Source organism: Centrocercus urophasianus, unplaced genomic scaffold (assembly GCF_019232065.1).
Source record: "Centrocercus urophasianus isolate 14NV4802_14NV808 unplaced genomic scaffold, USGS_Curo_1.0 seq_16, whole genome shotgun sequence".
Lineage (NCBI taxonomy): Eukaryota > Metazoa > Chordata > Aves > Galliformes > Phasianidae > Centrocercus > Centrocercus urophasianus.
The window spans coordinates 38,128,777-38,154,809 of NW_024884711.1; the positions used below are offsets into that span (position 1 = coordinate 38,128,777).

The window sequence follows — 26,033 nt, forward strand, 5'->3', positions numbered from 1 at the left end:
TAAAACTTATACAAAACCAGGCCACAATCTTTTTTTTTTTTGTTTTGTTTTTTTCTTTAAAACACACAGTTTTCACGCTGTAGTAACTTGGAAATGTGCAACCGTGTCAACAGAGACAAAAAAGCCAAAGTAACACGAATCTTACTTTCATGCAGCTATCAGTTAAATATTACATATTCTGGAATGATTTTACACCAAAAATATTTCCACAATAACTTGCTTTCATAGGGGTGGATCGAAGTTTTGGAACTCGTAAAGTAATTGAACAGGATTGATTTTTAGTTGTGAAGTGTTTTACAGTCACAACACAGAGGCGACAAAAGTTAATTACACATTAATCAGGCAATAATGTAGCTGTGGTAATACAAATTACCATCTACGTACTATTTTCTCCCGTCAGCTTACCACTCAATTTCCACAAGGTGTTGGGTGCTATTTGGCAGTATCAAGTCAATTAACTTCTATCACCGCTGTAAGTAAAAAGATCAGGATTCCAATGGCAGTTCACAGAAGTCTCAGTTGTATTTTCATCTTTACAATGACCCTGACAAATCCTAGAGAAAACTTTTTAAAGGCTTTCCTCCTGATTCTTCAGCTTCCATCGTTCCATCATGTAATTGCTTTCAATAAATATCAAAGATCTAAATAAATATTTACAAATTATTCCTCTAACTCCTCAAAAAATAGCGGGATGATTAATGGGCACAGGACTTGGTCTAAGACCAGCCTTTGAAAGAAGAAACTAAAATGCGGAGACACTTTAAAAGAAAAGCTATTTAAGTAAGCTTTACATCTATTTAAAAAATTGTCTCTGAACATGGATGCAATTCATATATCTATATATAAAACAAACAAAAAAAAATCATTTTTCAACTATCGATCCATTCCTATTGGTAATGCTTCTTAATCCAGACATTCCGCAAAATACAGACTTTTTACAAATCACGGCATCTTTAATACAAGAAAATTAACATGCATTATTCTTCATTCTGAGTACAGTGATGGAGCTCATTATTAGGCAATGACCCATTACTACAAACATAACGGCTTCTGTGAAACGTAAGTGCTTTTTCTCCTCTTACTATCGAGTTACAATGGACCAGGTGACACCAGATCGTAGGCAGTCAGATGACATTGGATTGGGGAGGCTGAAGGGGGCACGTTAACAAAACTTGTAAGCCTCGTAATTCCACATATGAATAAAGGTAGTTGCTTCTTTTGTTGCTGTTGTTTGGGTTTTGTTTTTTGGCTTTTCTTATTCTTGTTACAAGCACTCATGTCAGGACAAAGATGAAATGTGCAAACTTCAAAATTTAAATATTCATTTTTCTCTAAGATCCAGCTCAGTAAAAGATTACCCCAGTTCCCTGTGATTTTAAACTACAAGATCAAAGCTAATATTTTGTTATAAAAGTTATATATTGAAAAGAAATAATGAAAATAAAACACAGTTGGGAAATATTTAAGAAAAAATACGCAGGAGTAGCACCTGCTGTGTCAACCCTGTTCCCTAAATTCAATCATGTACCCACTGGTATAACCAATAGATAATGCCTTTAAACAGTAAAATTAAGCTGAACAAAACCAGCTCAACAAGGTTAAGAAATAAATGTTACATCAAGGTAGTATGCTTCGTTTTTCTGAAACAGTTCTAAAGTTCTTACATTCAGATCTAGTTTTTGTATGTTCCTTTTGTTAAACTCGCATGGTTTAATTCTAGATCTGCTGTTTTTAAAGATTAAAATCTCTGTAAAACCTAAAAATGTTTTAAAATTTGCTGAAAATGCAACAAATCCTCTAGTTTAAAATTATTTAAAGTAACCTGCTCCCAGAGATGTTCAATTCATTCCGCTGGCAAAATTTTGGAGGAGCACTGAACAGAAGATTGAAATTACTGTGCAAAATTTCTTTTACGAAAAGTGTTTAAAGGCTGGTGCAAAATGGGAAGCAAATTCTAAACAATTTTGGCTTCTTGGAAACAAAAACCGCTGTGTCTGAGAATAGCAATCATCGGGGTGATGTTCTAGCGGAGGAACAGCTCTTTCATCTTTTTCTGCGGCAGGTACGTTTGTGTTCAGCATGCCAGTGCTCCTGCTGACACTTGATGGAGCAGTAGGAAGTGTTCCAGCAGCAGTGGTACATGGCCTCTTCTTCACAGTTGTAGCACTGGAGAGAACAAATGAGACAAGATTACAGCCCTCGCAGGATCCCTCCTCGCTGCCCAGCAGCCTTCTCACCTGCTCATGGGTGCACCAGTGCAGAGCACTGCTTGTTCTGCCTGGGCACCCAAACGCAGCAGGGCATTTGTCACATGTGCCAAGAAAGGCTACAACTTTCAGCAAATCTGTACCATGCAAGTACCACAAGCACATCTCTCATTCAAGAAAGCACATCTCCCAGGTCAGTGGGCTGAGAGTTTTCAGCTGCACAATACAGGAACTGTCTTTTACTCTACGATTGTATAATGGCATCCTCCTAAGAGCTAGGATAAAAAAATTGCTGGAGTGAACATCGAATCACAGAATCATAGAATTGTTCAGGTTGGAAAAGACCTTCAAGATCATCGAGTCCAAACCACAACCTAGCCATACTACCCTAACTCTAACAACCCTCCACTAAATCACATCCCTGAGTACCACATCCAAAGGGTTTTTAAACGCATCCAGGGATGGTGACTCAAACACCTCCCTGGGGAGCCTATTCCAGTGCTTAACAACCCTTTCTATAAAGTTTTTCCTGATATCCAACCTAAACTTACCCTGGTGTAACTAGAGGCCATTTCCCCTCGTCCTGTCACCTGTCATCAGTGAGAAAAGATCAACCCCCTCTCGCTGTAGGCACCTTTCAGATATTGGAAGAAAGCAATAAGGTCTCCCCTCAGCCTCCTTTTCCCCAGACTGAACAGCTCTAGTTCCTTCATGTGCTGTCCAAACGTGAAAATCTACCTTCCTGAGGTCTTGCTACAAGCCCAACCCATCCGGGAGCTGCTGGGGGAGATCCTCATGGGCTAGCAATAATCACAGAATGACGAAACAGCTTGGGTTGGGTTGGTTAGAGTTGGGTTGGGTTGTAAGGGGACCTCAGGGATTATATAGTTCAAACCCCTGCCATGAGCAGGCCCCATCCAGCCTGGCCTTGCACGCCTTCAGGGATGGGGCATCCACAGCTTCTCTGGGAAACCTGTGCCAGCACTTCACCACCCTCCCAGTGAAAAATTTCCCCAACACTTAACCTAACTCTCCCTTCTTCTAGTTTAAAACAATCTTCCCAGGTCCTATCACTGTCTACCCATAGTTTTAACCTAAGACAGGAGAGATTTAGGTTAGATATTAGGAGGAAGTTTTTCACATAAAGAGTGGTGACGCACTGGAACAGGTTGCCCAAGGAGGCTGTGGATGCCCCATCCCTGCAGGCATTCAAGGCCAGGCTGGATGTGGCTCTGGGCACCCTGGTCTGCTGGTTGGTGACCCTTCCCACTGCAGTGGGGTTGAAACTAGATAATCACTGTGGTCCTTTTCAATCCAGGCCATTCCATGATTCTATGATTCTTTGGAAAAAGTTGATTCCCCTCCAGTTTATAATCTCCCTTAAAGTTTTAGAAATCCCAAAAGCCACAACAAAAACACTACTGGAGAAAAGAATAACTCCCTACTGTATGGTTTGTCACAGACCATTTGGTGTAGGCCTGCAAGAAGGCTGCCATCACTGGTGTGTCTGCTGATTGCCAGAGAGCTGCAAATGGTGACAAGAAGACGTCCTGCTACAACAGTGCTACTGCAAGAAGGTGCCTTTAGCTTCACGCCTTTCAGAAATCACAGAAAGCCTGGAGAACACACAATGGCTCCACGGCTTCCTGCCATTTATGGCTACCAGCATGGCACAAAACTCCTGAAGGAAGACCTATTGCACAGCCTCTGAGTTCTGCAGAAATACCTGCCTCTCGGCAGGGCCTCAGCAAAGAGGATTTCTGTGCTGGAACATGCAGAATGCTCCCAGGTTGGTGGTAGTTGGAAATAACTCCATGGACACTGAGGATTTAAACAAAGAGAATCAGCACGCTGCTCAGCAGGGAGTGTGGCACTCAGATGGGCAGCAGGCTCTGCCTCCAGATGTGTGCAGTACTGTCAGCCTGACCAGCCTGTGCAAAGTAGGGAGGCATCGCTGCTAATGGGGCTGCTCACACTCAACACCTCAAAAATTGGATCTAATGATCTCAAATTTGTCTTTCTGAATTTGTCATACTCAGAATCAGAGAATATCTTTAAGAATTCAGCCTGGAACACCTCCCGTATGACGGGGAACAGATGGAGAAATGTGCAGGTTGCTGTCAAACCACAAAGAAACACAGGTTGTACTTTCAACGTACTCTCTAACTACAGCATTGTTAATAAAACAAGAGAACTACAAAGGAAATAAAACCCAATTGTCTTAAAACAAAATAAAAATGCAATAACTCTATACTCTCCTATAAGATGCATGAAAGTTGCCTTTTACATCAACTAAAACAGTAATTATTTATTTCTACCACCAGCAAAAGGACTGCTTCAGCTGCATGAGAAGGTAACTTCTCCACTCCATTTTCTCTTTGTATCTTAGCTCTAGGGAAGTTTATTTGTAGAAAAATCTGCAAAGGAGCATCCTCTCAAGGCCTGCTTTCCTGGTTTTTCATGTTGCTGGCTGCCCACCAACCTATGGGAGCCATTGGGATCATCTGCTGGAACGCGCAGGGAACAGCTGTGTCTCTCCATTGCATTCAGCACAGGCCTCAGCCCCAAGCTTCACATCTGCTCACTTAGAGAGATCAAAAACACTAAGAAAGGAGAGGACAACCAGTTTGCAGACACTGCAGTTCCCTTTACATATGTTGGCCATAAGTGTGGGATGTAAATCTCCCCTTACAAAAGGGAAATAAAGTGTCATCTAAGCTGGTACCAGCACATGTGGCAGAGAAGGCAAAATGCCAGCTGGCCTCAGGCCTCCTTTCCTTTGTGTTTTCCACATCTTAAACATTATCAATCATTTGGGGTTTTGTTTCAGACTGTACTCATCACAGACAAATGCAGTTACTTAAAGACGACCTGTTGCAAGTTAGAACAAATATACAGGTAAGCATTACTGAGAAGGTTAAAGATGAACTATGCACCACTTTAAATGATGCTTATATGCAAGTTAAATAACTGGAAAAAATAAAAAAGAAACAAAACAACTGTGGTCTGAGTTTTGTCAATCATCACACTGCATAAACTCATGACTCTCTGCCTTTCCATTTCTTCCTTTTATTTGCCGTTCACTTGAGGCATCTGTATTAATTCCAAATTTTCTGAAGGTACAGAACTGAAATTTGGCTAAACCAAGGGGACTGTGACCAGTCAGAGCAACACAGAACGTGGTTCTTTACGAAGGTGTGAGGAGGCATGCCTGCTCTTGTGCCTGTCAAGCAGCAGCAAAGCAATCCCTTCATTCTGACCAGACTATTTTTTTAAATCTAGGAAAAATACAAATACAGTATGAATGGTAACAGCTGCATTCCCAAACCCAGACATCTGCATTACGCAAAACCAGAGGTCTCTGGTTCTAATTAAAAAGCGAAGCCACCAAAACTCATTTACTATGTGTTAATTACATGAGATTTTAGTAAGGAGGCATCATTATTATAATAGCTGCATACAACAGTGGTACTACACACCAGGGACTGTCATTAGTGCCACAGAAAGAAAAATCACTGGGGAGTTGTGTAATTGGACCAGCTCCAGCTGCCTGAGGCTGCGTGTTGGCAGGCAGATCCATCAGCCTGAATGCAAAGGTGTTTATCCTTCCCCTCCCTCCCAGCACATGAAAACCAGCTGCCTGCAAGATGCATTCATTTAAGGTGGTGACTGACAGCTCTGGGCCCACAGGAGAAGGTGAAGCTGTCAAATGCTCTTTATATCTCTAATTGTCTTGCTTGGAAAGAGGCATTAAGTGCATGATCCTAAGATGCAGAGATGTGGTGCCACAGCACACTGATGAGGCTAAAGGACACAGTAAAGGCACACTGGAACAGACAAATAGAAATCTCAGGAGTCTCTTTCACAAATTCTGCCTTCAAAAAGAAACAATCCCAACCAGCTCCAGCTAAGAGCCTGGACTCACGATCCAGTTACTGTGATTGAATTACAACTTATCAGTTGAGTGGTGGCAACAGTTCACATGTGCACTTGTAACATCTCACAGAATAGAGCTCATTTGACACAGTTTTATGGTGAGAAAGGCCAATTCAGTTTCCTTTTCAAGTGCCACATGCAAAAGCTCATAGACACCAGGGGCTGGTGACTCATTACAGACAACCTGATCGAGTTTGAGACCTAAATAACTTCTTGGGTCTGCAGACCCAAGGTACACAGGAAAGGATTTGCTCACTGATGGAGAACCAAACTGCAGCATCGTCACACCTACAGTACATCTCTACTAGAAATCAAAATGAAAACACTGCAGGTGCTCAAAAGTAATTCTCTTTAAAAAGAAAACCCCGAAATTGCAGCTGTTACAGGCAGCAACCTATTGTCTTGCTTTAATATTTCTGTCAGTCCCCTACAGAACACAGTTCTCTCTGCAGGGCCCACCGCTTCATCCAGAAAGGCTTACGAGGCTGAGCCCAACCAAGCACAGCCCCCTGCAGAGGAAGGAACGCGTGCTGTGCAGTGGCAGCCGGTGGCCGTCCGTCACTCAGAGCAGCGTGCCATCTTGTGGCAAGGCGTCTGCACACTGCTCTGCCACAGCTGGGCAAGTCGAAGCTCCAAGGCGAGCGGGAGAAAGGGAGGGAAACGTATTTGAGAATGTTTGTCTGAAATGCACAGGAGCATAAAAGAGCTGCAGACAAAGCTCTGGGAGGAAAAGGCCAAAATGATATCAATACGAGAATTTCTAGAAGGGAGCTCCAAATGCATACAGCTAGGGCTTGTACTCTCTAGGGCCTTGAGATCAAAGGAGTGGGAACATAACGCAAAATTTGTTTGATCTGAAGTACAACCACACATTTTTCAGCAATATTTAGCAACATCTGGCTGGGCTATGGAAGATGGTTCTGTTAACACTACCTAAATAAGATAGAAAGCAATGAAAATCTGGAGTTCAAATGTGAGGGCGAAGGAAATCTGAAAGCTCAAACCTTGAAGCTGAAAGACAAGTGAAAAAGCGATCCAGGTAAAAGCAAAGAAGTGAATGCCTACCACTGGCCTGCAGTCTGCATTATACATTTCCAGTTATCGTCTTGTAGTAAGTTTTGAGACTCACCCACTGCTTCTTCTTGGTCTGGGAAATCAGCTGCTTGTGCTGGCCCGCTAACTTCTTAATTTCTTCTAAAAATTCTTCTTTGCACTTCTCCTTTACTTGCTTACATTTTCTGTCCATCTCTCCTTGTGCATTGGCCACGGCTTTATTTACAGCCTGTCTTTTCTCTTCTTCCATCTCTGTACGCAGCTGCCATAAGAAAGTAAGTCAGCAATGCAAGTCAGTGGATAGCTACTGGAATAAATCTATCTTCTTTAAGCCCCTAATACTGTTGTGAGTGGAGGTCACATAATTAGAGATTTCTTCTCCTCAGAAAACAAAAAGTAGTCTCCGTTACAGCTATAACAAAACTTCTATCTCCTAAGAATTGTTCATAATTGTTTTGTTCTGCAAGGCAACCATAAAAACAGCCACACAGGTTCCATGTCTATCTTGTTAATGATCGGTTTTAAAATTATGAATTAATTTTTGTTAGGCAAAGATTTTGTCTTTTCTAAATCTATAACTTCATATAACTCCAAAGTAACAGCACGATGGAAAATACAAACTGTAACATTCCTAAGTTCAGTGAGAGGTACCACTGTATTATTCGTTGTCAGTGGAATTCCTTTGCCCTCATACAAACAGCTGGAGATTTGGTGTCTTAGTCCTACAGGATTAACACCTAAACTCCCTACGTTCATTCCAAAGTCCTCCCTCCACGAGGAAATTCATTTTTTTTTCTTAGACAGGTACTTAAGTGAGGTCAGATGAATCATCCTCTGATTTGTCCTGTTTTCTCCAGCCAAAGGTGACCAGCTCAGACTTAGATAACAAATTTTTAGATGTTACTGTTAGACAAGAAGATTCAAACAAATTTTAGCCAACCTCTTTAATGTTTAGGTCAGAAGTTTGATGGAAGAAGGATTGTTTACGAATAGCATTTAAACAATGACATTGTTTACAAACACACTTGACAATGGAGACAAAGAAAGGCTTTGGCAACAGATAATCATGAAGGAACAATCAGTTTCACTTTTGGATCACAAACTGATTTTACTAGACTAGAATCAGAAGCAACAAGAGCTTTCTACTTAAACTAAGGCCTGCTGGTAAAGAATTTGTCTGAAAAGCAATACTGAAGACTATTTTTATACAGTCTCTTTGAAGAAGGTTTTTTTACCTACTTTCTGATGGGTGGATATTATTAAAGTAGAAAAGAACGTAGAAAAAAAATCCTAATCCCACTCCTCCTCTCCTCAAACCAGGGCGTAGGTGGTGTTTGACAAGTGTTACCTTTTCCACTGCCTCTCGCACAACTCTCTCAGTTTCTCTTTTGTGATCAGCTTTCATCCTGTCCTTGAAATCATTGAAGATTTTGGTGTATTTGTCATGGCACATGTTCTGACACACTCCATCATTATTGGTCTGGGTGCTCCGGTGCAGCATTTTTGGAGAAGAGGCACTTAACTTCTTGGTCTGAGTTGAGACTGAAACTTTTTCAATGGGCTGAGGCATTGTGGGAATTTCCTGGCTTGAACTTACTGCTTCAGTTTCAGGTTCTGGCTCCTACAAAGAAAGAACAAACTTGCAAATCCAGGTATCAAAACAGAACAAATTAACTCTCAATTCTCTCTGGAGAAAAAATGTTATCTGACTAACAACAGCACAATTGATGTGAACGGTGTTTGCTTACACTGGGTAGATGAGCTTTCCAAGGAGGCTTTTCTGATCCAGAGCTAGGAGCTCTGCTGAAAGGAAGATACACAGACCCTCGCTTCCCTAAAAGTACCACCAACCTCAACAAAAAGTATCACCTCCCCAAAAGTACCATACCAGATCACTGAAGACCCAGTAAAGGATTACTACAGGTTTCTCCCCTACTATTCTTCCTGAAGAGACAATGTGGCCACAGTGCCTCAACTTTTTTGGCAAACACAGGGCTTACTCTGGCCCAACAGGCTCTGCTGGAGACTGTAATATTCCATTTATTTCATAGAACTGCTGCAAGGATTGATTAGTACTTCAAAGGTGCTTTGAAGATGAATGACTAATGAGCGTCTAAGTCTTGATTCCAATAACATAGAACTTGGATGACCACAGAAGCTTTCTGTAATTACACAATTATCAGGAAAGAAATCATAGTTACTGTAATGTACTGTATTTAATTTAGCTCCCTATGTTATTGCAGTATAATATTGATTGTTTCTGCTCTTCAGAACAGATAAAGCAATAAATTTGCAAATCCTTGGTGATATTTGAAGTATCTCAAGACACAGGTGTACTTTTTTTTTTTTAACTTACATTTTTAAAAGCTCATTTAACAGTGTACACACAAAGCTCACAGTCCTTAGTGCACCAGACTTGCTCAGGACTGGCCTTTCTGCTTGACAGTGTGATGGGGTACATGGCACACCAACCAAAATGATGTGTATCCCCTTTTGCAACAAATTACTCTATAACTGGTTGCTTGCATTGACTTCAGGATCACTGATAAAGTATGAACAGAGCTAAGAATGCAAATGTTAAGATAAAAATACGTAAATTACAGAATTTGCTTGATAGAAAACACTAGATAGAAAAAACTAAGATGATTAGACATCCTTAAACTGCAGTCTGGGAAAGATGCCACTCTCCCTTTCTGGCAGTCCCAGGGAAACTACGGTCACATCCACAATGATGAAGGTGCCTTGAAGACACAGTCCTGTGGAATCAGATACAATATCAATATTTCAGGCAGCAGGCCCATCCCACATAGCTCTGATGCTGAAACATGTGAACCCTCCTCTGTAGAAGGGACCCAAGTCCTATGCATATGTGCAACTTTTTCTCATTGTTCATCATGAAGCTGAAACGAGGACAAGAAAATGCTTAGAAATTGGGACTAACGCTAGATTTATAACTGCTTAAGCAACTGCCCCCTTGTGTGCAAGGATAATAACACAGTTCTGTAGCTACATGACCATGGGTTAATGTTTCCCCCAATTCATTCAGTTTGTGAGGCAGATAGACAAGGAAGGAATTTCCATGGACAAGTCTGGTTATGGTATTTTATGAATGTAATATTCTTGATCTTGCAAAATACTTCTGAATTTTTTGTTTGTAGATTTACATAGCAAGTAGAATTGACTCTAAAAAAATCTTGTAGACTGACAGTTTGGATTTATTCATGATACAGAATATCACCATAAAGACACCAGTGGCTGGAATCTGGCATGTACGATTATGTTTGTTAGTAAGGAGAACAAAGCTATGGGACTGGAATTTCTAAGATTAGTGTTACAAAATCAGTAAAAAGTGAAAGCATCCAAAGGTGCATCTGTTACAACTTCAGACTTTTTCTGTTGCTATCTCTGCAAACACATAATTGAGGTTACTTACTTCTTTTTTGAGTTCCATACTCTGGTTACGTCGTCCTTTCTTTGCTCTTGGTTCCTGAGTAACCTTCAGCTGTGAACATTATGAAAAGAACACTGAATCATTCCAAGCAATAGTTCATATGAGTAGCAGTCATTGTGACACGAACAATGTGTGTCTTCTTTGTGCTTATTTGCAATTATTTAATTTAGCAAACAGAAAGTTGAGTATGGTTCTTAAATAATAAGCACACACAGTAAACCTTCTCCATTATCAGTGATAAGTACACTCTGATAAAAGAACAAAAACTCACAAACATTCTAAAATGCAGTATGTATTTTCTAAAATATCTGTAATCATTCTTTGCTTCATTTCACACGCAAATTCAAAGCCTTGTTTTCTGGAATATTGTGATATCAGCAACTCATAACTAGGTAGCAGATCTTTGTTGAAGCCAGAAAGCAACAACTACTACAAAGAAAACACGCATAAAGAAAGGCAGTAAGATTCCTGAGACTTGCTTTAATTGATTATTATTGTATACATGAAGGGTTCTCAGTACGTCATCTCTAAAAAAAAAAACAAGAATAGCTAGCAAAAAAAAAAGTATTAAGACTAAGTGAATGGTATATAATCTTACAGTTCCCTCCTGAAGCCTTTGAAGCATCCAGTACTATCTAGCATCAGTACAAGAATATTGCAGATTATTTTAAAGCTCTGAGTTTGATGGCTACTCTTATGTTCCTCTGTTTGGAAACCAATGAAGCAGGTACAAGCATTAAGCAAGTGAAGGATGAACAGGTGAGACAGGATAGAAAATATGAAAATGGACACTTTAAAACCTGAAAAATTACGGAAACTGTTACCTGTCATAAATTTTGTGACTGTTTTCTTGTTTCATTCTATGCTGTTGCATGACTGTATATGCAAAATTAAATAAAGGGGGCTACAAAGGTTTAGTTAGGTAAACTAACCAAAACAAAAATATCTTTGTTAAGATATCCCCATAAAGCAGCATCCAGTTTTATGAGCCGTAAGTTTTTGGACAGAAATTAGATGACAGGCCTGTTTGACTAAAGGGCAGAGAAGAGGGTCAAAACACACTGATCTTTTGAAATTTAGGAAGATGTTGGTGATTTCAAATGAGGAAAGAAGATCATGCCAGTGAAGAAGTTGCCAAAAATACAGTGAAGCATCCTGCAAGCTATGAAAAACTTCCTGCCAAGTCAGTGACTGCAAATATAAACACTCTCTTGGACACGAAATGACTAGCAAGGCCCAGCTTTGATAAGGGAATTTCCAGTGCATAGTTTTCTATCTTTTCCCTCTGTGCATTTCAGATTTGTTAAGGCAGTGTAATTTTTCTTATTTTGCAGAATTATTTTGGAATTACTTTAATTAATTGCTGGTCACATGCTCCTGAAGTGCAGTCTTTGCACCTAACTTTACTTGGACTTTCTAACAGTCACGGTCGGTGTTGCTCAGGGACTGGTAGCACAGAATACAGTCCCAAGTCCCAAGTGAACATGCTCCAGCTGTGAAAAGGCAGAACAGCTCAGGGCTGTCCCTTGATGAGAGTTTAGGAAGGCAGTGTTGCCATCCATCTGATATCCAAGACATTTAACTTGAATGTGCCTGTTTAACTTTAGAAATCTTGGTCTGTTCTCATGAAGGTGCTGTAGATGACAAACATCTTGAAATTTCTCAGAGGTCATCCAAAAAAAAAGGGGGAAGAGAAAAAATGTATATTCTTGCTAACACTAAGCTACACAACATGCAGAAAATAAGTCTTTGAATCCTCTTACAGTCACCATAAAACTGCAGACAGAGCACAAGGCTAATTTGAAAGTACATTAATTCAAGGTATGTCATGTTTTCACCCTATCCTATAATAAATTCCTCTGGATGCCAACATCATGGTGACACTCACTTGCTCATTGCTGGTGGAGGAGATACTTGACTCTGCCTCCTCTTCCCCTTTATCCTCATTCTTTGATTTCCAGAATCTCCCCTCACGAAGAAATCGCTGGTGCAGTTCCAGCTCATCACAGGCCTTCTTCCAACCCATGCTGCGTTTCACGTGCAGCCGATGGATGTTAACTGTGATATCCTGGATGTTTTCAGAGGGGATCCAGGCCCTGTTGAATAAACAGATGGGTTGAGAAACACAAAATAAGGACAAGAGATCTTGACTTAAAAAACTGACTTCCAAAGCAGTTTTTCAGAGTGGCCAAGAGCTGACAATTCCTATTTACACAGGATCTTCCCACCCTTGACACATTTGAAAAATGTGACAAATTAGACACTGATGTTATCACAAGCACTTATTAGCTGTGCGTGTTGAAAGTCTCTTTTGCTTCTGATGAGCCACAAACATCTCCTAGCTCCAAAAGGAGACCCATCAGCTGCCTGTTCTCTTGCTAAATGCTCTGTCAGACACAGAAACATCTTTACTGAAGATTCATTTGCTAATCCAGTTTAGCCCTTGATCTCTCCTAAAATCAGCAAGGCATGTACCAAATTATCACTTTGAATATAGATACTCTGTGGCTTGGACTCCTGTCTATCAGGACTGAACTCATATAGAGACTGTCATGCTCTTCTGGACTGAATTTATACCAGTGATATGGTTCCAAAAGTACTTTGGTATTTTCAGAGATTGTTCTCATAGAGAAAGATGGGCAGCTTTTGACATTTTGAAAGGTTACACTATGCAGCACTGGATATTAAAGAAAAAGAGTTACAGCCCTGCACATCTACATAAAAGAGTAAACAATGTAATAAATTCATTGTCCATGGTCAGATTTTCAATTATTGTAACATAAATATCATTCAGTGAAGTTAGAGAAACAATTCTGATTTACACCTACTGGGAATTTGGTCTTCCATTTTTCAAGAAATGGCACTCTAGCAGAGTCTATTTTGCCTTTTCTGCCAGCACACACTTCAGAAAAGTTACAAATACCTGATCCTACTTTCTTCAATAGTTTGAAGCTTTGTGAACTTAATGCCAGATCTACTAATAAGGTAAGCTGCAACAGATTCAAAGACAATCGTTCTTTTATTGTGACACAAATAAAGATGCTGTATCCACTTAGCACCCATTAGGAAATCTTGGTAGTTCATGCACAAATTAAAGCATGTTAAAGTTAGATCAAAAGCTATTTAAATGAACAGTTTCATAGAACACTATTACTGAATCTCTAGACCTTCTGGGATGCTTGAAAACATACACTTTCCCCAAAACCATGTTAATTTGCAAACATTTATATTCCTCTGCTCACATATAGGCACATAAATTAAACAACAAAAAAAATCAGTACATCCGCTGTAGCGACCCTGCTATACCCTTTCCAAATGCCGAACACACAAGTGGATTTGGAAGTAAAAATTGTGAAGTTTCCAATGGAAAGAGTTATTCTCTGAAACTGCCAACCGCCTCACAGCAGGAATTTCATCAGTGTTCCAGCAGAAAAACAGAAATATTTGTGATGTATATTATATTGCTAAAACAAAACAAAAAAAAACACATACTGTGACTGCTCAGAAGAGGACACTGCAGAAAGTCAGTACTGCTGGTAGTATGAGAGCATTTCTGTCCAATTTTTACCTTGGACTGGATTAGCAGATTGTTACTGCTTCGAAAAAACAGTTCTCTGCACAGAAGTTCATTGGCTTTCTTTAATGCCATTAAGTAACAACTCTATCCCAACTGTGGAACCTCTGAGCCATTTGGCAACTTCAGATGTGTTAGACTGAGCTTTAAACTTTATGAAACAACTGGCTTGCAACTAGCTGAGCCACTACTGCCAGTGTGATACATGAGATAAACTCATTCTAAATACTGTTTTTAGAAAGCAACACGTGGAATAAATAAATTACCTTTGGTGGTGATGACCAAAAAAGCGAACATCAACTTGATTGTCCTCCTTCTGCATGACTTTGGCTGGCCAAAACCCAAAGCCTTTCATTTTGGCCCAAACCAACTCATGATTAGGTATCTGGAAAAAAATGTTGTATTTATTATTGGATATGAAGCATTATATTAATTTGTACCACAAATATTTTACTGTAATGCTATGCTAGTTTCTTAAGAATATGGTTGTTGTTTTATATCTAATGCTTATTTTCATTTTTATCTTCTTACAATGCACATTTCTCTGTAAGATTTATTGCTTGGATTATCATCAAAAAAAGACTATTGAAAACATGTATTTTAAGCATCCCCCAAATTAATCTTGTCTTTGTCCTTTCCTAGAGTAAAGTTTTATTTCTGTAAGCTCCTTATTTTCTTGTGAAAGTGATGTAGCTGTCTGATAATCAAGTTTATTACACGTATTGATACGGCCTTGCACTTCAACCAACACTTTGTTTGTGTTAAATATCTAGATTTAAGAGAGTCTTAATCATACATCTGAAACACGCTTACAGAAATTGAATATTCAATGCATTAATGAGATCAAACTGCAGGAATTTATGCAGAAAAACAAACAAATAAAAATACGTGTCAGCAACATACACAAGGATAGCAGAACCAATTGTCAGGTCGTGCATTTGACAAATAAAAACAGTTCTTGCAAAGCTGCAGTTCATCCAGCTGAAAAACAAAAACAGATATAAATAAGCTCCAAAAATCCTATTTGTATGAGCTCAGTAGTGTAAGTGGCAGAATTTTTCAGTCCTGCTTGCTAATTGGGTGGCATTACTTCTGAGCAACGAGGTGTGAAAATGAGATGTCTTAAGAGCAGATGAAAGACAGATGCAGAAACATACTTTCAAAAAACATGGGGGAAGGGCTTAATTGAACACTTAATGATTTATTAAAGCTAAAATGCATAGTTATTAAATTCATCAAAATTTAAAGCACTTTTTTGAAAGAAAAAATTCTACTGAGCAAATGTGACAGCCACCTCATCTTTACTTTTTGGTCTCCTTTGAATATTAATAAATGTTTCAATGACAATTACAGAATTTGGTAGGAATCCCACTTCAGACTGAAATTATACAAGTACAATTATTTCTAGTCCAATCATGTATTACTATATTATTTCAAAACTAAAACTTAAATATCATTTAATCCAAACGACAGTGTAGTTGCAAAAAATGGAAAAGCAATTCTGAATCAGTAGCTAGAATTTCAAGTCCTTGTTTTCAGAACAGGAAGAATTATTCTCTTAGCTTCTAAAGCAAAAACCAAATAGCATGTCTATATCTTGGTTACTTGGTGCTACTTACTTCATGACATGTGTCTTTGTAAAGCATCCTCGCTATGTCAGCTTGTTCACTGTCCGCTATAAATTAAAAATAAATGTTATGAACAATCACAGTATGATCACCGTGCTCACGAAGATTTGCAGCTGCTATGACTTTCATGCTGTAATTGTCTTGCTTTAGAATGCAAAACATAATTCAGCCACTCAGATAACCCTTCCATTTAAAATTTTCTAATGATCAGTTCTATATTTGCTTGCTCTTTTGTGTTAATAATGCAACAACACTGTTGGGAGCTTTAAACCAAACAATACAAATATAAATCTCTAAACATGGATCCAGTTCCTTTCTCTGCTAATGTCTTACCAATTGCCCTAAAACATGCTTCTCTGCAGTCACCATTGGAGTGAACACAGGTACTTAAGAAATACATAAGTATTTCTGCTCAGAGAATGCTTCAGAAACTGTTTATCACTATGGGTTTTCCTTGACACTTGTGTATGTCTCTATTGGCACACTCCCTCTCTTAGCGCTCTCCCTACTAGCAACAGTGTGGGTTGCCTGACACTGCACACGGCCTGGACCCAGTTCCCCTGAGCTGTCTGCGTGGGAGAACCACAAATCACATCCTTCCTGAAAAGACATCTCTAGAGAACCTTGTTCCTGGACCTGGCTCTGACTTCTAGAAGTGGTGGTGGTGCTTCTACATACTAGCTGTATTGTCAGACCTTATTAATTCACTCAGTGGCTGGCAGCTTTTCTGATGGCACCAGTCCTTTTCTCATAGCACCAGTATTTTTAGGGGGATGTAGATGTATCTGCTGTTGGAATAAGGCAGATACTCCCAATGTTTTTTGCTGACACAGCACATCAGAAACCTCTTTCTACTTTAGAGCAACACGTATTCCGGAAGAAACCTGTAGTATAGATTAACTTGTGTCTTTGGTTGCAGAAGAAACAGGATGGCAAAGTTGCAAATTCCCACTGACTCACTTAGCAGAGAGGATGAAAATAGGCATGTAGCAGGTGGGCAAGAGCAGACCCTCTAGTCAACCAAGTCCTCTCATAGCTTACTTTCATTTGTAAGGGCTTTCAAATAACTTCATCTAAATTTAAGATAATCAAATACCAAAACTAATCTTGAACTTGTGAGCTACTGACAAAGATAAATCAAATAATGCGAGTAATAAATGTAGCACTTTACCTCCATAGAAAATCACTGTGTTGTGTAGAAGCAGCTGCGCATCTGCTTTGAACTCCTCATAACTCCTGTACTTTCCTTCATTTACTTTCTATATAAAAGAAAACAGGATTGTGAAAATACTGCCAAAGTGCTGTACCTGTTTTACGCAAAAAAGCCTTCATGGAAATCTGCATTATCAGACACTGCCCCTCCAGAAGTAATACTTACAGCTGTTTGACATGGTTTGTTAGCACCTGAACACTGGCTGCATTGCTTTCTTCATGCAATGCTCAGCAGTAAAATAAGTGCTTTTATGTCTGATTAAGTTCAAAGTAACAACCATCTTGGTTATGACAGGGTAAATTTGGAGCAGTAAGATCTGATCCAGAATGCTGGTTCAAATAAAGGTATATTCCCTGAAGTGAAGATTTTGCACCTTAAAATACATGCCAGTTTCAAATCGATGTTGACTGCTTTTATTTTTTATATGTTGACTGCTTCCAGGATTTTCACTTGACAATGAGTGCTTTCTGATGCAGGCTCATCTCCTTAGCTTTCCAAACTCATAGCAAAAGCCTACAGGGAGCCACGCAGCTAATTTACCTAGTAAGATCTGTTTTCTAGTAAGGAATGCAGTCTTTTCTCTTATGCTCTTTGAAGAACATCTATGAGAATTATAATCACCAAAAAAAAAAAGTCTTCAAATTCTGGGATGTTATCAAGGCCAAAAAGACCCTCTGTGGAAGTGGGTCAAGGTGACACAATGAAAGGGAAATCTAACCTATTTTTAGTTTCAGCCACTTCAATCCAGCCCGTAATGTACGTCTCCAAAATCATCAGCGTAGCTATTGTTTATCCATGTTTTTCAATAACAATAATAAAGCAATATTTATTTACATCTATGTTTGTAAAGGATAATATATGTTAGCATGTCATAGCAAACAAGTTACAACAGTAAATATAATGATATGCTATCCAGTTTGGTCATGTGTTGATCTACATGAGTCACAATCAGACCTTTTGCTCAGAAGAAAAAATAAAAAGAGAACACACTGGAACTTTATTCTTGGAACAATTAATGCAAAACAGATGTTAAGTGAGTCCCGGTTTTTTGCGATCAACAAAATGATTGGTTCTTAATGAATCATTCAGATGTTTCTAAAGTTGACATCTACCCAATGCCTCAATAGTTAAAAATGCAATACAGTCAAAAACATTGGGCCAGATATGCAAACACAGGCACTAAAGACCATATTCAATGACTTAGATAAAGCACGCTTTTTAAAAAAGATTTCAGCTACCTGCAGCTCCTAGTAAAATCCTAATATGAAAGGAAGTGACAATACTCTATGTCTGAAAACCAGGCACCACTCAAGACATTTTCACTTCTTTACCTGTTTATAAAGAAAAGTATGACATTTTAAGCTCCTACATTCAATGCTCAATATGAAGCTGCAGTACTCATCATAAGGAGAATTAAACAGGATTGTGCTTTAGTTCTTAAGGTTTATCTTCAGTGTTAAAAGGCGCCTAAACAATGTGGAAGTTAGAAAGGAAATCACTCTACCTCCTGTATAGTAGGAACATCAACAGCTGAGTGTACCAGCCTCCTATACATTGGATGTTTGTTGTCCTTCCCTTTCTTGTTTAGATCTATAGCCTGAAAGGACCACGAGACAATACAAGTTATTGCATTGAGAATCTGCATAAAACACGAACAAAAGACTAAATAATTGCAATAGATCGGAATATTTCAGGTGGAGAATAGACAAGGCCCAGCTGCAGATCAGCAGTCTTACATATTACGTGCGTCTCAAACCTGAAAAATATCAGTTTCAAAAGAGCTACGGGCCCGTTGTATAAACTGTTCCTGCCACAATTATATTAATCTTAGCCAAGAGACATGATAAGTGCATGTTGAAACACACGCACTGCTTATGACAAGGGAAATAAACAACACTCTCTTGTAGGACTTCTTCCAGCGCAGTCACACACGGCCAGCTGCACTGCATCCCCTACAGCACACAACACTGTGCCAACTGTCCCTGTTTCAGACTCACCCGCTCCTTCATACGAGAGACTATGAACCGCAGGTATGTGCTCATCTCTTGCTTACTTGTGTTTTTCTTCTTGATGCTCTGTCAAAGAAAAACACAATTATATCATTTTAAATTTGACTTCAAAGTTCATCCAGCAAACATTTTCTCAGTGTCACAACATTTTTTGAAAATGTAATTTCAGATCAAGCTATATCAGAAGAATTTTTAGGGGGAAATCTTTTCTGAGGAAGTGGTAATACTAACAGGTCATAACAACCATACATGCTGCTTAGAATTACAACTGGGCTGAGGACTTCAGCTATACAAAAATTACCAGTTTTATTTCTACCTATATTCATACTATTTTGCCAGAACTTTTCACATAAAAATGTGTCTTATTAGAATAAAGTAATGAAGAAGGGCATTATAGTTTATAAATCATCTTTTTCTTAATTAGCAAAGCATTAAATTATCAGTAAAATAAATTACTTTTTAAAGAATATCCTATACTATCTATAATGTGCTTACTAGGCAAACAGACACCGTGTGGGATACACTCAAACACAGGACTGCTCCAGCCACTAAGAACTCAGAGTATTCCCTGCTGCTCAAGAAATACAGCAGTTAGTTTTTGTGGTTCTTCCTTCATAAAACCTAATCTAGATTTCGGAGCACAGTTTGCTTCTTTTTAACAGTTCAGGATCCAGAAGTTTTAATCCCCATCTCGGACTAGTGCAGAGTCTTATCCCTACCCTTCAAAGCCAACTCAGGCTAGAGGGAGGGAGCTTTTCATGCAGAGAACATGCTGCTACATAGAGGGTGGCTCTCAGGTGCCTAGCTCTCTTACAAAATAGCCTTTCCAAGCCCAGGATGCTGGCTGTGCACAGTACTACATGGCCTTACAACAGCTGCTATCTCTTCTTTGTTCTTGCCTATAGGAGCTCCTCAAAACAAAAGTGCAGTGAAATAGCAGTATGGGTTCCAGGCTTATTTCTGGCAGAGGTTTTCAGCTGCTTACGTTTTCAGCAAAAATGTTTACTTCACCTCAAAACTCTGAATGCAATGAGTGCCAAACTGAGTTCTCCATTCTATGCCTTCAATCATCAGCTGTATGCAAAGTATGGGGACCAAATACTTTGAGCTACACCTGCCTCTTCAAACTTTGATTGTCTTCAGCAAGATCCACACAACTATGTATGACTGCTGCTTAGCAAACAATATCACGTATGATGCACATGAAGTAACAGAATCCAGTTTGCCATGTAGTACCACATGGGTACCTAATGGTAACTAAGAGAGGTTAAGAGGCTTACAAACTATTAATCAGTAGGTTTGTTTTCTTTTTTTAAATTAGTCATAACAGACCCTGGGCATAGAGAGGGAAGATATGTATTGAGCACAGAGCAACTAGTTTTACATATTTACTTAGCAGAGCACAGATTACATGGTAATACAAAAAGAAAAAAAAAAAGAAGAAAAAAAGACAAAAGGACAGAAATTTGATTTCTGGTTGAGTGTGCTCTGCTTTCATTCCTTCTGAAAGACACTGAAGACACTGAAATCACAGACTTGCCCTGGTGCTACAGCAAGAGTGTAACCTATGCATCTCAGGACTGCACTTACTACCTCCTTCTCAAATTAAATAAAATCTGTACATAGCACCTATAAAGGTGTCTGTTCAATTACTTAGCAGTACACATAAAATCACTAGTCTGTGCTGGAATATTTCTACCTCACCACTGCAAGCTACAGAGTGTACCTTCAATAGCCTCTGCCCCACAGACATGAACCCACATGCAACACTACTGTATGCAAAGCAGCACTATAGCTTTTTCCTGAAAGGACAATGCCAGTGTTAGGCAAAGTGCAGTACTGTGGAAAGGGCCAGCAGATCTTTCTAACTCTCCTATCACATTTTAGCATTATTTTCACAGTGTTCATGCTTCCTAGACTGTCTGCCCAGGCTCTGGAATGAGACAGAATTTTCTTTGAGCCCTACGTCTGAATTACCTGAGTATCTCTTCAAAGTAAACAAGGCAGACAAAGTAATCCGCCACAAGAACACACATTCTACTCAAATTCAATTATCTATTCAGTTTTGCATAAAACAATATTCCTACTCAGCTGCAATGCATTAAATTTTCTGCATTATGAAATGCAGCTGTCATTTTATTGTTTTAGGCAAGAGTTCTGTATGCTTGCCAATGACGTACCATTTTAACAGGCTTCTCAAGATGCAATAAAATTAACTTGCAGAGATTAGTCCTCTCTTTCTGACACGGTTCTGAATATATCATCCCTTAAAATATTTCAAAATTCATGTGAACCTTTTATCATGCCCTGATGGGCAGCACAGTTTGTAAGAGACTGTGTTAAGATAGACGGTTTACAGACTTATCTCTCAGATCATAAAGATAGATAGGTGGCTTTGTGTCATTATTGATGTCAGCAATTAATATAATCTTAAGCACCAATGAAAATGATATAATTAACTTGCCAATTCAGGCAAACTTGAATTTCTCTACTTTTTCCTCAATTCTCTACATTGATATAAGAAAAAAAAAACACAGATCTTCAGTTGCTTTTCTAAATATTGAAATGTAACGAATTAGGGAATAGAAGCCCATGCGCCAGCATAATGTCTTTTCATGGCAAGGTTACTCACCCTTGGTAGAAAGGTATAATAAAACCACTTCATTCACTTTTGAACAGGTTTACTTGTTAGGACATACCTAACACGTGATTTGGAAGCTATGATCAAAAACATGGATTTTTTTTCATAAAAGTAGTATGTGTTTTCAAGACTTGTCTTGTTCTGGGATTAGTCAAACTAGACACACTTAAAGAATAGTTAATATTAGATGAGGGATATCTTTAACATAAAATCAAATTATATTGTTCTGAGATAAGTAAATTTACCCACTTTCACGTCCCTTTATAGACAGAGTGATATAAAAGCAAGTACAGATGAAAATTTTGTCTTTCAATTTTCTACTTTTAGGAAAGGAAAATAATACTGGTGACTCGTGAAATTGAAGAAGTGGCAATGTCTACTACTTATCTTTTCTCACAGTCAGATCGACTAAGACACACTATTGAAAACCTTTTTTAAGAGACTCTTAAGATTCAATCCAACCCAAACAGATCATTTCAGGATCATTTAATGTACGTATTGTACTGGTTCTGGTTGGAATGCAATTAATTTTCTTCACAGCAGCTCTTACGGAGCTGGGTTTTAGATGTGTCACCAAAACTATGCTGATAACACAGGGATGTTTTAGCTATGGATCAACAGTGAACATCAAGGACTTCTCTGTTTCTCTGTATACCCAAGTGAATGGATAGCGTGCAAGAAGTTGGGAAGGGATACAACCAGGTAGATAGCCCAAACTGATGACAGAGATATCCTAGCCCATGTAGCATCATGGATTGACTAGCCAGATCTATGGTTGGACAGCATGATCTTAGTGCTCTCTTCCAAGCTTAATGATTGTACAATTCTCTAATTCTATGGTGCCAAGTAATAAAAAGGGAAAATGGGTGCTTTATGGAGGTTATCCATCTTTAGCTCAGGTTCTGGCTACCCGTGGGAGATGCTGAGCAATTGCTTTAGCATCACTTTTTCTGTTTTGCTTTGTTTCTTCTCTTCTTCCACTTCTCACCTTACAAGGTTTTCTTGCTTTCACTCCTCCTTTCCTCATTGCCTGTTCCCACCGAGGAGCAAAGGAGTGAAGCTTGCAAGTGGCTGCATGATGCTCAGCTGCCCACCAGGGTTATCCCCCAGCAGGGATTATTTCTAAGTCACACCAACTTATAGTGAAATCAGCAGCCTTTCCTCTTTGAATCATAGTCAAGTGCCAGGCATTGATGTTTACACTGTGGGTGCAGGAGTGCAGCACTTGACAATAGCAATAGCAATCCTCATGTAGAAGATTCATAACATCTGGTAGGCAGAAGGCCAAAGCTGCAACCTAACTGTTAGTAAGTGCAGGAAATACCTTAAATATGCATTACCCTCTGTAGCACATCTATTTTTTAGAAGTTGGTACATGAAGACTGGATTGATGTTACTATTTGCATTCATTATCCCAGATTAATAGAAGTGCTTCGCTGGGAAAGAGGGTGGCAACACACTGCACTGTGAAGCTGCAAGTGACTTAGCAACCCTGACATGCACAGTGCAGGAAATCACTGCAAGGCTTTATGAACTCCCTGAGGTCAGCACCAGCTGAAGAGACACCCAAGAAACACTCCAGCCTGAAGGAGCACTGTTTATGGTGGAACTATCTATGCTTCACACTCTGAGGTACAGAGGTTTCCTTATAGTCCCTGATTAACCTTTTTTTCCCATTCTTCTCTCAACTGTCAGGTGTATGCACACACTGAAGAGCTCCACATCAGAGCAGGAAGCTGCTCAGTGATGGATTAAGTGAAGGCTGCTCAGTGACAGACACATCTTTCTAAGTCACCAGTTCCATTTCCAGAAGCAGTTAAGATTTCCAGGGGTGCATCCACAGAGGAGAACTAAGTGTACAAGCCTACCATTTATTCACCAATGTTGTTTATGAGCTCTGTGATTTACCTGCTGGCCCTTTGATTTTTTTAGGGTTTAAATTTACAGAGGAATATGGTGCTAATGCATAGGTATAATTTGTATAAATATGCCAGACCCTATTTATGGAATATGTTCCATCATGTAGTTATTGTACAGGTTCTGGCTGTGATAGTTTTCTTTACAGAAAGTTCTAGTTCTACTTCTCCTCATGTGCCTGTATTTCTTCATGTCTAATCTTCATGTGCCTGTATTTCTATTTTTCTATCATTTGTCATTCCCACTTGTCATGTTACACCTATTGCTAACTGTGAACTACATGATGGAGAATTTTTATGTACCCTATGAAATGTTCACTACAGTACCAGCACTCTGCAACAACCTACTTATGGAACACGTATCAGCACAGTATTTCATATCTTAAGCTCTACACTTTACTTTGCTTGCATATGCACAAAACACAGAAATACTGAATAACCCACTACCATGGGTAAATTGGTTATAATTCCTTGCACAGCACATGCATGAAAGATCAATGCCTGATCAGACATTTGCAAAAAAAAACAACAACAGCAACAACAACAATTAAAAAATAGCCCAGGGAGAAAAGCGAAACCAAAACTAATTCTTCCTTTTTGTTTCATAAATAAAAAATGTATTCCTCTGGGACAAAATACATCACCATGCATAATTTTGCCTTTCTTAAAAAAATACTAAAAAAAAAAAAAAGTTTTTTGAGTATTAATCACAGGCAGCTATTCAATCTGGGATCAATTTTCTCCTATTCAGACTTCTTTTATACATCTATTTTCACAAACAACAACAACTACAATAAAACACTGCATTTTTGCAGTACTTTATGCAGTTTTGAGGTACTAAATTAACAACTGGATGAGATTAATTTCCTCTCTTTATCCAACCAAAGAGTGGCAATACGCACACAAGTCTCCTGCATCCTTCAGATACCCAGCAGACCCTGTATTGCACGAACCATTCCAGTAGTGGGAAAAGGCTAATGCAATCCCTAAGACCACTTGATACCATCTTTCCCTAGTGACCTATCTACCAGGAATTTTTATGATAATACAAATTTATTTCACTTAAGACAGTGATTAGTCAACAGTCAGGGAGCATCTTCAATCACTGCATTATGGTTTGAGCTGAACTTTGCTTGACTCTTGTCTCCTGCTGAGAATTATGTAAGGTATAAAATATTCAGATTAGTTCTGTGAAATTAAAAAAAAAAAAAAAAAAAAAAAAAAAAAAAGCCAAGAATGAGACATTCTTGCTTATGGATGCAGTGGGAAAAAATTGCCAGCAGGGAAACAGAGTTCAGAGCACAGCTTGTGAGGCACCGTTCTAAACGTTACAGGAGAAAAAATATTTTCAAGTTATGAACAAATCCTTGGCAACGTCCTTTATAAAATGCTTCTGAGTATTCAAGTGTGCAAGATAAAGCTGCGCAGGTTGATTGAACTAGTACAGCCAGCAATTGTGAAACAAATAATCCAAAGGCTTGCTGACCTTGGCAGCATTACAGAAGCAATCTTTACATAAGAATGAAGTGTTCTTAGATTATTTCTCCCAATATATTAGGTTTCAAACATATTTCCACTTCACCTCTGTAAAGAGCTCGGAGATCCCTCAGTAAAATGTTCTATGTCCAGTCACAAGAAAAAAAAGTACAAAAATATACACATCTCTTTGTCCCTATTACTTTCCTTGAACATCCATATTTACTGCAGATAACGCAAAATAAATCCCATTGTCCTTACGCAAGATAGTTAAGCTCTGTTATGTCCTCTGGATATCAGCCAGGGTTCTCTAAACTACCATAGTGCTTTGAATATAGGCCTCTCTTGTTCTTTTAAAATAAAATTAGAGCAGCCTGTTCCTAGGAAGGTGGGGAAAGCAGTGGAAGAATACTGAAACCCGAGACAAGCATGCTAATTCTCATCTAGACCTCTGCCTTGCCCCCAGAGACTGTGCAAACCTCGTTAGCCCCAGTTTGCAAACTTAGGGCTTCAAACGAATTGGAGTAATTATCGTAAGAGGTGCCAGAGCAAGGGAAAAATGGATGGCATGGCATTTAAAATGGCAGCATTCTTATAAGTACGTTGGTTATCACTCAAGGCACTGAGCAAGCCAAAGGTCTCTGGAGCAGGAAGGATGTAACAGACCCCCAAACCTCTCCCTGTATAACAAAAAGGGAATCAATAGGCAAAAGGACACATTACATATGGTCTAAGATTCATAGCATTTTCTTAAAGGTAAATATTTGTTTAACATCAGTGCCATAAAGTATCTCAGAGCTCTAAGATGAAAATCCAGCTGAACTCAGAGCAGACCACCCCGCAAATCGGTGCACTCCACATGCAGCAGTTCAGCTCTTCCATTCTGCAGACATCCATCTTGTAAGACAGATGCCATAAGCCTCCTAACA

General features: G+C 39.0%; 1 protein-coding gene across 7 annotated transcripts in view; it reads right to left on the minus strand.

Annotated features, from left to right (window-relative positions):
* ZMYND11 (zinc finger MYND-type containing 11) overlaps window positions 1-26,033 on the minus strand; it is a 101,891-nt gene continuing 75,858 nt past the window's right edge. For all 7 annotated transcript variants that reach the window (XM_042817560.1, XM_042817559.1, XM_042817555.1 and 4 more), the window contains 11 exons: window positions 19,060-19,137; window positions 18,567-18,659; window positions 17,021-17,108; window positions 15,841-15,896; window positions 15,125-15,202; window positions 14,488-14,606; window positions 12,536-12,743; window positions 10,630-10,698; window positions 8,545-8,817; window positions 7,273-7,458; window positions 1-2,166 (listed from right to left, as the gene is read on the minus strand). In XM_042817560.1, coding sequence (XP_042673494.1) covers window positions 2,044-2,166; window positions 7,273-7,458; window positions 8,545-8,817; window positions 10,630-10,698; window positions 12,536-12,743; window positions 14,488-14,606; window positions 15,125-15,202; window positions 15,841-15,896; window positions 17,021-17,108; window positions 18,567-18,659; window positions 19,060-19,137 — 1,371 coding nt within the window. In that variant the 3' untranslated portion in view covers window positions 1-2,043. The remainder of the gene's footprint in view (window positions 2,167-7,272; window positions 7,459-8,544; window positions 8,818-10,629; window positions 10,699-12,535; window positions 12,744-14,487; window positions 14,607-15,124; window positions 15,203-15,840; window positions 15,897-17,020; window positions 17,109-18,566; window positions 18,660-19,059; window positions 19,138-26,033) is intronic.